Below are 13602 nucleotides of genomic sequence, written 5' to 3' on the forward strand. Positions count from 1 at the left end.
CGGCTACTTCTTGTCCAACTCCTTCAAAGGGCCAGGACCATTGCTTGGATGTTGTCCTTCTCAGTCACTAGCTGCTCGTAGAACCACAAGCTTAAACAAATTATCGATCCTTCGAGACCCTGCATAGGCTAGAATCCTCTTGAGCCCCTATCTCTCATCAGCCGTGAGCAGACCCGGCTTCATCACATCTTTTCGGATCTCGGGCCAGGCTGAGCAAGACAAGATGGGGTTAGCCCTGAAGACCCACATGAAGTTTTCCTTACAGTCCTTGTTCGAGTCTGGGGCCCCGAAGACCCGCATGAATTTGCAATGAAGAGACCCCTAGAGCCTTGAAGATGTGGTAGAGGAAGGGGTAGAGTGGCAGTTAGAGTCCATACTCCAAGTGCCTCAAATAGATCGGAACCATCACGCTGTTGTGATCATACAAAGTCTGGCTCATCTCCAACACCAACAAAGTGAAAGCTTGAGAAAGATCGTATCGGTCATAGTAAGCCACAAACTTTGTACCGTAGAGCTTCAAACCCAATGGCTTGAGGAAGTTAATCCTTATCACATTGTGGCTAGCAGTGGAAGCAGCGGAAGCAGCGGAAGCCATCAAAGATCATCTGAATGTTGATAGGAATTACTAGCAGTGGAAGCAGCGGAAGCAGCGGAAGCCATCAAAGATCATCTGAATGTTGATAGGAATTAGCCCGAAACAAAAAGCTAGGGTTTAGAATTCAGAGTTAAGAGAGTTTGTAAATAGAGACTCTCTACAGAAATAAGATATATATAGGCTCAAAAATGGACACGTATAAAGATCAAAACAGCCAACTCGGTCGAAGATAGTTAGCTGAGATTGACCTCGGAAGTCGAATAGACCACATAGAAACCGAAGCGCTGCCCTTCAATTGTCACACCACCTTGCTTGAGAAACGAAGCAATGACGGTGCATGATGCTCCCGTGATGTTAGTAGATCACATCAATAGCGACCCATCGCTTTCTTCTTAGATGTGCCTCGGATATTGCCAATCGATCAAATTTCACTCGGAATCGCACAGCCGAGTTCGAATAAAAGGGGCCACTATTATAGCATGCAAAATAATGGTCATCACATGTTCCAACCCCTTACTAATCAGCCGCATTCAAAGAGGAACGACTCGAGTATCTTCAACGGTCGACCCAACAGACTGACAACTTGTGAAGCCGACTAAAAAGGTGGTACTTGTAGATCTACCCACAGGATCGAGACAGAAAGCATACTCACTCGGCCTACCACTCTAATCGACTCCACTCCCTATTATCATTCGTCTCTTTCAGACCGACAACTTACGAGGCCGACCAAAAAGGCTTTGATTGCTAACCTCCAAAGAGACGAGTCGGGCGGTGGTGTGTCTTCGAGCCCCCCACTGATAGTCGATTGCTATCAGCTTAAATGCATGGTCAGAATCATCATTGCTCTAACCCCAATAGTCATTTTGACTTATCAGACATTGTTAGCACTATGTATATCATGCGCACATTAAATGCATGGGTGACTCACCCACTTCAGCTACCGACACCTGTAAAGTAGATGATGACTAGGACGCTAGCTCTACTCGGCCAAAGTTACCTGCCTGCTTTTCTGACCTACTATAAAAGGTAACTGTCTAGGGGAAGGTGAGGGGTTTTTCTAAGAAATTCTAAACAACTTTCTTTACTTATCTCTTACTTCTCCACTTAAGCTCAAATACTGACTTGATTGTTAAAGGAATCACCAGAGATCCTAACTCCGGCCTCTCACGAGTTCTTTATGTACATGATAGAACATCTAGCACATGAACTAGCTATCTGAGGAAGCTTGAGGATCCTAATACCCCCATAATTTATAAATAAACCCATGTTCGATAACTGACATCAACAAGTAAAGTAGTGCAAAAATGTTAGTAAATCCCGTGGAAGATTAAATTATAGTTGAATTAAATTATATTTACAATTTAAGGGGGAGTTGTTGACATGATTAATATGTGAGTATAGTCTCACATCGGATAAGATAAGAAAGAGCGACGAGTTTAAATAGGAGTGTGGGTCAATACCTAATAGCTATAACTTTTGGGTTAAACTTAATTCCTAGTTTTTGTGTAAGGCCCATCAACTCTAGATTTGGTCTAATTTCTTCCCTAACAATATCCGCATAAATCGTCGGCTATAATTGGAAGTCATCATTTCGCAGCTACAATTGTAACCATAGTTGTTAGTTGCAGAATAAAAAGTTTTCACTAATTTAAAATTAATGTTTAAATTGCATGATTTGCATTGATTCCCATTTATCTGTCATAGGGAATTGTTATAGTCATTTTAGTGATGGAAAATAATCTACAATCAATTGCAGCCAAGTGGCCCACATTATACGTAATCAAGCCAGCATCTCAATTTAATCAGAGGCCTAGTTCGGCCGACTCGACATGCCGACATCTTGCGAGGACAACTCAAAAGGCGTCACATGCCGACGACCCGAAAGGTGTTACGTGTCGTCCTCTAGCTGAGTCGACTGCTTAACCACCCCACTCGGTCGACCAATCAGCCGACACCTTGCGAGGGTGATTCAAAAGGCGGTATTTCTCGACCATCTGATGAGTAGAAAGGAGATGGAACACCTTGAGCCTTGAACCCCCTCTGCCCCCAATAGTATTTATGACATATCGAATCACATCGGCACCGAACCCCCCGCCCCCCTTCAATCACTTCACATTAAATACCGAAGTAACCTTTCTTCCACTCATCGATCGACACCCGTAAAGTTGAGACTAACGTGGCCGCCAACACATGCTCAGCTGAAATTACCCTTCTACCCTCCTTCCACAACTATAAAAGGAGATACTATTTTCAGTTAAAGGGTGAGCTTTTTTTCTCATTACTCTGAACTTAATAACCAATGCAATTCACTTTTACTTCTCTACACAAGCAACCCACTGACTTGATCGTCGGAGGAACAACTGTGAAACCAGACCCCGCCCTCTTAAGATTTGTTACTTGTGCAGGGAAGAACATCTTGCTCAAGAATCGCATATTCGAAGAGTTAGAGGACCTCCGTCAATTCAATCAACTCCTTCTATTTGACTGTGTGATTCCATACATCAACAGAAATTATAATTATCCTTTACATAATAGCGAGATGGTTAATCTTTATTGTTTTACGCTAAACAAATCTCGAATCCTATGACTAATAAACTAACGATATTATTAACAAGACACACGCACGATCTGTAGACTTTTGTTTTTGGTTCTACAGATTTCAAAGTCGTTCATCATCCTTGGTTGGTGTCTCCTCTTGGGGGTTGGCTTGGGAGTTTGAATTCGTTACCAACTATTTTGTTTCTTTATAGACTATGCTTTATTACTAATTATATACAAACCACCTAGAGATTATGATGACGTGCAGCAATAAAGTGACTCTCACGAATAGCAGTACTTGAGTATTGAAATTATGCATGCAGAAAGAGACGGAGAGAAGAAAGCTTGGACCTCTAATAGTGTTGTCCCATTTTGAGTTTTTAATGTCATGAACGTATTCCAATTTTTGGTGATTTCAATTAAATTGTTGGTTAAACTGTTTAAAATTTTGATCAAATAAAAGGTACAAGGTCCATATCTATTTCATTAATTGTGTTCTTTTTAACTCTAACGTACATTATATTCTCTTTAGTAGAAAAAGCTTCACGGAAAAGAGTTGATGTTACTATTGAGGCTTAACTCGGGTTTATTTTGCTCAGGTACGTATTACGTGCACTGTTTTATGTGAAGAAGATGATAGCTTAGAAAGGAGGACAAGTATTAGAAAAAGGTTAATTTTATATATGACATAAAGTTCCCTATTGAGACTTACTCTAGCACAATTAAGATTCCTTGCATCTATTGTCAATCTACTTGCAATTGTCTTTTGTCATATTTCCACGAAAGAATCATTGCATTAATTTGAATTTGAACTAGATGTGACACACTTCAGCGTAGATTATCACAAAGCCAATTTAATATGTAGTTTATGACCAATAGTCCTCAGTTCAAGTTTTGTCAAATAAAGAATATGTGCAGTATCTTTTGATATTTCTGTTAACTACCTAACTTTGAAGTCCTTTTAACAATAGTTTGAAGTCCACCAATATGTTGAGAATTCATGTGTTAAAATGACCAACTCTTCTTCAAAGTATTGTTGAACTGCTAACTTACCCTTAAAGTATCAATTTGCCTAGTTTGCCTTTAATCCTATGCTTGCTTGCTCAATACAGTCCTTTTGTGAAGCCACTATCAACTACTTAACGGAAATTTCAATATTTTCAAACAACCATCTGAAAAGTCTGAGATTTAAATAAACACCTTGAAATGAATTCAAAATTACTAAAGCACCTTGAAAATTTCAAAAATTATAAATAACCCAAGAAAATATGAAACTATGAAATGAATACTGAAAATTAAAAAATTTACAAGAAACACCTAAAAAATTTGAAATTACAAAAAAGCACCTTGAAATAAAAAATTTACAAACAGCCCTTTGAATATTTGTAAATTACAAATGGGCTTTGAAATTTTCCAATATTGTTAAGAAAAACCTTGAAACCTTCAGAAATTACAAAAACACACTAAAATCCAAAAATTACAAAATATTTCAAAGTATTTTTTTAAAGTTTCAAGATATTTTTGTAAAATTAGGATTTGTAAGGTCTCTGGTAGTGTTCATATTCTCGAGGGTTGTTTGTAATTTTTTGATTTTTTGATTTTTTCTATAATTTTGAGTTTTTATGGTGTTTTTTAAAATTTTATATTTTTCACTACTTGTAAATATCAAATTCTCTAGGTTTTTTCATAATTTTTGGAATAATTTTTGTAAGTATCAACCTTTAGGGTGTGATTTGTAATTTTTGAACTTTTTGAGTTGTTTGTAAATTTTAATAAAAAAACCCCTAAATATTTGATACGTCAAATCATCATCCATTAAAATTTTGATGGTGGCTTCCCAAAACGACTGCACTAGGCATCCAAACATAATATAATGAAAAAAAAGTAAATTGATACTTTAAGAAACAAGTTTGTAGTTCAACAATACGTACTTTTAAGGAGGAGTTTGTCGGTTTGTCCTTATTCATATAAAAAGTTAACTGGATGTAATAACTATGAATTCTTGGGTTAATTTAGCTTAACTTTGAATTCTTGGGTTAATTTAGCTTACAGAGATTGTTTGGGGTCCATTTAACCTTTGGCTAATTAGGTAATTGCAATGCCTGCTTAGCCCATAAATTATGGAAAATCCTACAGTGGAAGTTGGATGAAACCAAGTCAGATATATCAAAGATCTACTTCGCCCACATAAGATAGAGATCCTATAAATATTGTCCATAGTTATATTATATATGGTCCATGGTTGTCTGTTTAGACCAAAGTGGCGTCCATGATCATCTATAGAAGTGATGAATATTTGATTAGTCAATACATAGTAAAAGATCCTATATATGTTATTCCTCCATGTCCTCTATTTAGACCAAGTATGTGGCGTGGTTTGCTGTGAATGATTGCGCCATATTAAAAAATGAATGATGAGATAGTTGTGAACTCGTGTTCGGCTGTAGTCCCACATGGAAAAATAAAGAAAGAATAATGAAAAAATAAAAAGTTAAATTGATACTTAAAAGTGTTATTTGATAAAGGGTCATAAGAGAAGGATAAAATAGAAGAAGTAACTTAATTAACTCTTCACAAGGGATTAAAAATAACTTAATTCTATTTGGATTCTATAGTCAAGATGAGGGGTTATGTATTTTATGTTTGGCAAATAAAGAAGGGTTAGAAAGGTAAATTCTCTATTATTTTCTAAAATACCAACTTAACCTTGTTGATCGTGTGGATTACCATTCTAATCATATATTAGGTGGTAATCTTCATGTATCAAAGTTGTCACATGACTATCACCAAGGCCGAGGTAACCAAAGTGCTTTTTATCCTCCGTTAGATCTCAGCACGGTATCCTAGGCTCGAAACCGCCAGTTTGTGTGTAGTCTCTTCACCTCCCTCCCCCATCTCCGTTCAAGAAAAGTTTTGCTTCTCTCTTCTCGAAGCATTACGATTCTCGTCCTCCTCCTCCTCGGCAGTTTGGCCCTAATTATGTCCAAGAAGAAGACAGGTGAATTCAAGTGGTTAATCGTAGAAGGTTATCGAAGAATTACCAAAGAGTCCCTAATCGTTTCCTGATCCTATTAAATGATGCTTCCTCTGTGGTGATCCTAATCACTTAGCGAGCTCTTGTAAAATAGAGGATATTGTCTGCTTCAAGTGCAACAGTGATGCGTCATAATTATGTACCAAAATTACAAGTGCACAATTTATCAAGTTATAGTATAAAAAATATCGATCCCACGAGGAAGGTGATTTTAAGAGATTATTAGAAATGATTCTTATGTTTTGTGCATGACAATTAGGAATATAGAATAAGTGTGATTTTGTTGAGTGATTGTTATGAATATATGCAAAAGATAATAAATTGAATTTTAGAGGAGAGAAGGAAGAATTAAAGAATAAATGAAATCACAAAGCAAGAAATATGAATTAATAAAATCAAGAAATAAAACTAAAAATGAAAAGAAAATTTAAGAAAGTTAAGATGAAGGATTCAAAAGAGGTAAGAAATCTAGAATATAATCCACTAACCAATTTCAATTATAAAATATAAACTATTCTCTTTTTATCACATTTCAACTTAGATTTATTAAGCATAGATTATCAAACCATTTAAGGAAAGTGTAACCTATCAAATTATCATCTAAGTTAAAATTACTATTCATGATAAGAACAACAACATGATAATAATCCTAGAATTCATAAGCATAACCTATCAAACCATTTAAGATAAGCATAGATTATCAAATCCTTCTTCTACCGATTAGTTCTCTAGTTGATTATCCTAAACATGAACATTTTAAGTACAAGAGAATAATTCATACAATATAAAGGAAATTAGACTAGTTTCATATAATTCTAAACTTCCTACAAGAATTAAATTCACATCTTTAAGAAATAAAAACAAGAAAAAGAACTAATTACAAAAATAAAAAGAAAAGAAAAATCTAAACTATGAACAAAGAAATAAATCTAATTACAAAGAAAATAAAAATCTAAACTACAAAATAACACTACAAGAAATTACATCTTTAACGAAGGGATTTCCCTTCGTTAAAGCACTGAAAACCTTCGTTATTATATGCTAACGACGGGGAAAAATCCCTTCGTCACCCGTCATTGAAGCCCTCTTCGCTAAAGGGTCATGAAGGGATATACTACCCGTCGTTATAGAGTCTATAACGACGGAACATATTACCGTCATTAATATTTACGACGGTAATTATCACCGTCGTTACCATCAGTAACGGGGATATTTTCCCGTCGATGCCATCAGTGACGGGATATTTTCCCGTCGTTACCATTAGTTACGGGGATATTTTCCCGTCGTTACCATTAGTTACGGGGATATTTTCCCATCGTTAAAGACTAATTAATGACGGTTGTATATCGTCGTAAAAGTCATCATAATGGGTAATTAGTAACCCATCAACGACAGTGTTTTCCCTTCGTTGATGAACAAAATACGGTTTATAAAACCGTCATTGTAGACTACAAATTTCTAATATACGTTAATAATAAATTTTCCATTCATAGGCAACTATCATATTATTCTCAACCAGACACTAAGATTCACAACAAAAATATATTAAAAATACCCAATAATGAACAAGAGGGAAAATAAAAATTCCATTAATAACATAAATAAATAAAATTCCACCATCCTCAAATATTCAATACTAATAATAAGAGTTAATATTCTAATTGTTCCAAAGAAAAATCCAAAGAAAAATACATGAAACTATCTAAAACAAATTAAAATAAAAGTTTGGGGAAGACACATTCTTTCATCTCTAATCATCGTCAAAAGAAGACTCGAGCTACCCCCTCCTAATCTTGCATGGATAGCCTGAAAAATTTAAAAAAATCACATAATTAAGAAATATTAATTAAGCAAATATTATCAATTAAGCAAATAATTACCTAGTCCTGCACACGTTCTCGAGTTTGAGGAGTCAATGAAGGTGATTGCCTAAAAAAAAGTTCTTGCATAGCTTTCACTTGTGACTCCAACTCAGACATCCTTTGTTGTTGTTGCTCCTGCTCATCTAAGCGTTGTTGAAGCATCCGGTTCTTTCTCTTTTCTTCTATAACTCGTGCTTCTAGATCAGATCGACTAGGGAGCGGTCCTCTCAAATCTTTCAAAGTAGTCCCGCCACCAAATACAGTGATGTGACCATGAGATTGCTTCCCCCAGATTTTCTCAACTATCTCAATGTCAGAAAGTGAAGGGTTTGCTTGTTTGACTTGAACAATTTCATCCTATAAAAAATAAATTCATATGTTAGTACTATATAATGCATCATTATCAAACTTAAACACATATTCTACTTACATATTTATCTTGATCCCCATTTTCTAGTGTTTCATTAGCTTTCTTTCGAGTTTCATGAAACATTTTTGCCACATCAGGTGGATTTCCTGACTTGCCACCCTTATTCAAATATTAAATACAAATGAGTACAACATCAAACTAAAAAACAAAATAGTTATAAATAAATAGGAAATTAGTTTTGAATGTATACCAATTCCCACGCAATTTGTCTAAAGGATTTGCTGCCCGTGTGGTGGAGCATCTTTCTTTTGCCTCTGTTAAGTGTATTTTGTTGACTTGCTTTCTATACATCAAGATTAAAAGATAATTTTAACAATCCAGCAATATACATGGAATAAAATTAATAAAATTAGGAGATTAATACCTGGAATTTTGAAGAAAAATAATGTTCCTTAACTAGCCAATCCCAGTCATCAACACTCACTTCTGTAGGTTTATTTCTAAGTGCAACTTGCAATGAATTTTCTTTCACATATTTCCTGTGCATGTCACCACGCCACTTATTCCACAAATCGCGCAAGTGTCTCATTACTGACTCTCTCTTTTGCTTCATGTCATCAGCATCAAATTTATCCTATATCCAATTTGAATCAAAATTTAATTTATAAGAATTAAAAACCAATTGTAAAAAATTAATTTTCAATGTACCTTAATGGATGCCCACATATGATCTTTATTTTGCTGTGGTATTTTGGCCCAATTCTCAACAGCTACTGGGCAAATATTTCTATCTCGAATAATAATTCCAAGATATCGTGAAAATTCTGGTTCAATAGCTCTATTCTGATAAAAAGTAATGATTTTTTTCTCCCCATGTGACAAATTATTCAACTTTAGACACTTATTACTACCACGAGGTGGATTTTTCTTCCTTTGAGAATTATCAGCTGCATACATCATATCATATGTTAGAAACAAGATATAGTTAAAGAAATTGATAAAAATATTTCTTCTTGTAATTAATAAAGAATATACCTTCTTGTCGAGATTCATTTAGTATTGCATCATCACTTTGCACTCGATGATTATCTGATTCTGCAAAAATTGAGCAATTATTAATCCAATCATAAAAAATAAATTGAAAGATAAAAAGAAATAATAATAAATTTTAAGTCTCATCAACCTGCAGAATCATCATTCTCTTCATTGTTGGTATTTGCACTTCTCCTGCGATTTTGTGCAAAATTCTCCTCTTCAAAGTTTTCTGAATCAGGGCTAAAATTTGCATCCATATTTTGATCTTGTGTTGGATTTTGAATATTCAAGTTCATGTCATGATAAGTACGGAGTTGTTCCCTTCTTAATGAATTTTCTGCAATTGCTTGAAGTCGCTTCCTAATTAATGACCTAAGTACGGAGTTGTTCCCTTCTTAATGAATTTTCTGCAATTGCTTGAAGTCGCTTCCTAATTAATGACCTGGGTGCTAGAAATTGTGCCTTTTTGCTTTTGGAAGTGACTTCTTGAGTTTTCATTTTCCTAGTATGAAAAGGAATTTAAGTATTACACACTATGTATGAAACAAATATCAAAAGAGAAATGAATAAAAGAAGAAGATATCACGAAGGACAAGCATAACAATAAATACATAATACACTAATGTAGAAGCACTTGCTGCAATGTCAAAGCCACATCCAAAATATGAAGAAAAGAACATCATATGTCTAAAAAAGGAATAGTTATAGTGAAGATACAACTTAAATTTTATCTCAATAACACAATATCATTTGTGTTCTATTCTTTAATTAAAGCGTTCTAATTCTCTGCTTGAGTCTTTTTCCTCTTTTTTGAAGTTGAGACCGAATTTACAATAATTGGATCAATATCACTCCTTCTCAAATTGATATAATCATCTTCCAATGATGTTGATGCAATAGCCTGAGCATCAAATGATTCATCTTGCAAATAAGCTTCAACTCCATCGTCTGTTATCTCACAATCATCTGTATCTGGTGGCATATCATAGGAATCACGGGGTTGTGCTTTAAGAACTACATGCCAACCTTCATTGGCAATATCCTCAACATAAAAAACTTGTGATGCTTAGCCAGCAAGTATAAAGTGTTCATAGTGGTCATTCGTCTTTAGCAAGTGTCGGCAGTTAATACTGATAAATCCATATTTGTCTTCTTTCAAAGCGGTCCCTTTTCCTTTGCCGTGCACATCCCACCATTTACAACGAAATAGAACAACCTTTCTTCTACCAGGATACTCTAATTCAACAACTTCAACCAAAGCACCATAATAATCTATATCTCCACCATCACCAGCATCACCAACAACTGCAACCCCACTACTTTGAGTTGACAAACAATTATCTCGACTTTCTGTATGAAATCGATGTCCATTTATGACAAATCCAGTAAAACATTTAACAATCTTACTTGGACCACGAGATAGTGAAAGTAAGTCATCATCTTCTCGATAACTCTGATAAACCTAAACAAAACCAAAATATGATCAAGTCATGGAACATGTAATAAAATGAACCAATCAAGATATTTAAAAAATAAGGCAAGATATATACGTACTAGAGCTTGGAACCACTCGATAAAGTTCTTATCCCAATCTTTATCATCATAGTGATTTGTGGGTTCTCTCACGAATTCATTGTAGTCCCTACATTAAAATATCATAAATATGATTAACGTTGACTAACTATAGTAAATTTATTAGTAGAATCTTAAACTTTAGTGACTTACTCAATGTGTGGTTGCACTTCATCACAGTTCTTTAGAACATAAATATGAGCTTGCAACCACTCACGTTCATCAAGGTAGCGGGTGGTGGCAGCACCCAATGCCCGCCCACTATGTCTGAAAATAGATAGTTGTGCTTCATTACATTCTCTATTGTCATCTTCATAATTTCTTTCAAGGCGATTAAACTTTGTCTCGAAGCCTTTTAGATATCTTGAGCAAAAAGTCATGCATTCATCTGCTATATATCCTTCAGCAATTGACCCTTCTGGACGTGCCCTATTTCTGATATATGACTTATAAGTATAAAGCTGACGCTCCACTGGGTACATCCATCGAAATCGAACAGGCCCTCCAAGTATGGCTTCAGATGCTAAATGAACTACTAAATGCAGCATAACATCAAAAATTGAAGGTGGAAAAATCTTCTCAAGCTTACATAACGTAAGTGGAATCTGCTCATCAATTTGCTTAAGTTCATCCACCCTTAATGTCTTGGCACATAATATAGTGAAGAATATGGAAAGTTCAATAATTGCTTCACACACTTTTGCATGAAGAAGGCCACGAATCGATACAGGAATCAAGCGCTGCAAAAGAACGTGACAGTCATGACTCTTTAACCCCAAAATCTTACGCTCTTTAAGATTTACACATTGAGAAATATTGGATGAAAATCCATCTGGAACTTTTAACTCCTTTAGAAATCGACAAAATTTGCTTTGCTCTTCTTGGGATAAAGTATAACAAGCTGCTGGCATCACAAGTTTATCTCCTCTCTGGATTGGATGTAACTCCGGTTTTAAACTCATTGCTTGTAAATCGAGACGGGCTTTGATATTATCCTTTGTCTTTCCTTTAATGTTCATGATTGTTCCCAGCAGACTATCACAAATATTCTTCTCAATATGCATGACATCTAAATTATGTCGCAATAAGAGAGTTCTCCAATATGGCAAATCAAAAAAAATACTTTTTTTATTCCAATTATCTCCCCGTCTTTCGTGTGATATTTTAATTTTCTTCTCTGGATGATTGGTCAAGGTGATCCCTATAAGATCTTCCACCTGCTTAAGGATGTCATCTCCGGTCAGCTTCGGCGCTGCATACCCTCTCTCCCTAGTGCCATCAAATGATTTCTTATCCTTTCTCCAACTGTGATTTTCATCAAGATAGCGACGATGCCCCATATAGCTCTGCTTGCCTCCATATTTTAACCTGATAGAGTGAGTGTGCTTATTACAACAAGGACATGCTAATTTCCCCTTAGTGCTCCATCCAGATAAATTTGCATAAGCAGGAAAATCATTAATAGTCTAAATTAGTGCTGCACGTAAAATGAAATTCTGTCTCAGAGATACATCATATGTTCGAACGCCTGAGGCCCACAACTCCTTTAGTTCTTCTATCAATGGTTGTAAGTATGTGTCAATAGCATCTCCAGGACCAGTTGGACCAGGAATGAGCATAGATAAAATAAAATTAGATTGCTTCATGCACATCCATGGTGGTAAGTTATATGGTACAAGTAAAACGGGCCATATGCTATAAGAAACTTTTGAATTTGTGAAAGGCTGGAAACCATCACTTGCAAGACCGAGCCTAACATTTCGGGGCTCTTCGGCAAAGCTTTCATGTAGCTCATTAAAATTTTTCCAAGCCTTAGAGTCAGCTGGATGCCTCATCACTCCGTCCTCAACTTGTCTTTCATGGTGCCATCTCATATCAGAAGCTGTCTTCGAAGACATGTAAAGCCTTTGCAATCGTGGCTTAAGAGGAAAATATCGCAATGTCTTTTGTGGTATTTTTTTACCATTTGCCTTTCGCTTGATCTCTTTTCCATGTTTATCAAGTTTCCATCTAGAAGCACCACATCTCTGACACGTATCAAGATCTTCTTCATTTTTCCAAAACAGCATGCAAGAGAATGGACACGAATCAATTTTTTCATATGATAGGCCAAGGTCTCGGATTAATTTTTTAGCCTCGTCATACGAATTAGGCAGTGTTGATTCCCCTGGCAATAGCTCCTTATTCAAAAACTGGAGCAACATTGAGAATGATTTATTACTCCACCTATTTAGGCTCTTTATGTGAAGTAGTTTCACTAAAGCAGATAACTTTGAACATTTAGAGCCTTCATACAAAGGTTTCTCGGAGTCACCTAAAAGACTGTAGAATTGTTTTGCATGTCCATCTGGTTCCTGCTCAAGAATATCCTGACTCGACGTGGCATCAGGTGCAACAACGCCAGTTGAATTATGAAATAAATCTCCAATCATTTCTTGCATTTCATCGTCACTCTGGCTTTCTTCTATCATTTCTTCTTGTTCTTCATCAAACTCCGAAATGGACTCACCCTGTCTTTCGCCGTGATGACACCAAAATCTGTAGTTTTTAATAATTCCATGAACAATCAAGTGGGTCCTTACCGACTCACGATTAC

General features: G+C 35.6%; 2 protein-coding genes across 5 annotated transcripts; both read right to left on the reverse strand.

Annotated features, from left to right (window-relative positions):
- Positions 7916 to 9459, reverse strand: LOC109845410. Of its 4 annotated transcripts, none has more exons than XR_002248337.1 (3): positions 9435 to 9459; positions 8048 to 8386; positions 7916 to 7973 (listed from the first exon to the last, which is right to left on the reverse strand). XR_002248337.1 is itself a non-coding variant. In XM_020414663.1 (3 exons), the coding sequence occupies exons 1-2, from the start codon at positions 8986 to 8988 to the stop codon at positions 8048 to 8050; spliced, it is 444 nt and encodes a 147-aa protein (XP_020270252.1). In that variant the 5' UTR covers positions 8989 to 8998; the 3' UTR covers positions 7916 to 7973. The 4 variants fall into 4 exon arrangements, 1 of the variants encoding a protein (XP_020270252.1); XR_002248339.1 differs by lacking the exon at positions 9435 to 9459 and adding an exon at positions 8650 to 8670; XR_002248336.1 differs by lacking the exon at positions 9435 to 9459 and adding an exon at positions 8460 to 8519.
- LOC109846163 lies at positions 10213 to 13111 on the reverse strand. The gene is made up of 5 exons (XM_020415385.1): positions 12477 to 13111; positions 11160 to 12428; positions 10989 to 11076; positions 10566 to 10896; positions 10213 to 10460 (listed from the first exon to the last, which is right to left on the reverse strand). The coding sequence occupies exons 1-5, from the start codon at positions 13073 to 13075 to the stop codon at positions 10213 to 10215; spliced, it is 2535 nt and encodes an 844-aa protein (XP_020270974.1). The 5' UTR covers positions 13076 to 13111.

This window comes from Asparagus officinalis, chromosome 6 (genome assembly GCF_001876935.1).
Source record: "Asparagus officinalis chromosome 6, Aspof.V1, whole genome shotgun sequence".
In the NCBI taxonomy this organism is placed as follows: domain Eukaryota; kingdom Viridiplantae; phylum Streptophyta; class Magnoliopsida; order Asparagales; family Asparagaceae; genus Asparagus; species Asparagus officinalis.

Excerpts from the sequence above, each read along its gene's own strand:
- LOC109846163 (XM_020415385.1), bottom strand. The coding sequence starts at position 13,075 with ATGCTGTTTTGGAAAAATGAAGAAGATCTTGATACGTGTCAGAGATGT. Across the intron at positions 11,077-11,159 it reads GAAGTGCAACCACACATTGA|GGACTACAATGAATTCGTGA; the intron begins GTAAGTCACTAA and ends ATTTTAATGTAG. Across the intron at positions 10,461-10,565 it reads AGACAAATATGGATTTATCA|GTTGGCATGTAGTTCTTAAA; the intron begins GTATTAACTGCC and ends TTGCCAATGAAG.
- LOC109845410 (XM_020414663.1), bottom strand. The coding sequence starts at position 8,988 with ATGAGACACTTGCGCGATTTGTGGAATAAGTGGCGTGGTGACATGCAC. Across the intron at positions 8,387-8,883 it reads TTAGAAATAAACCTACAGAA|GATGAAATTGTTCAAGTCAA; the intron begins GTGAGTGTTGAT and ends TATTTTTTATAG.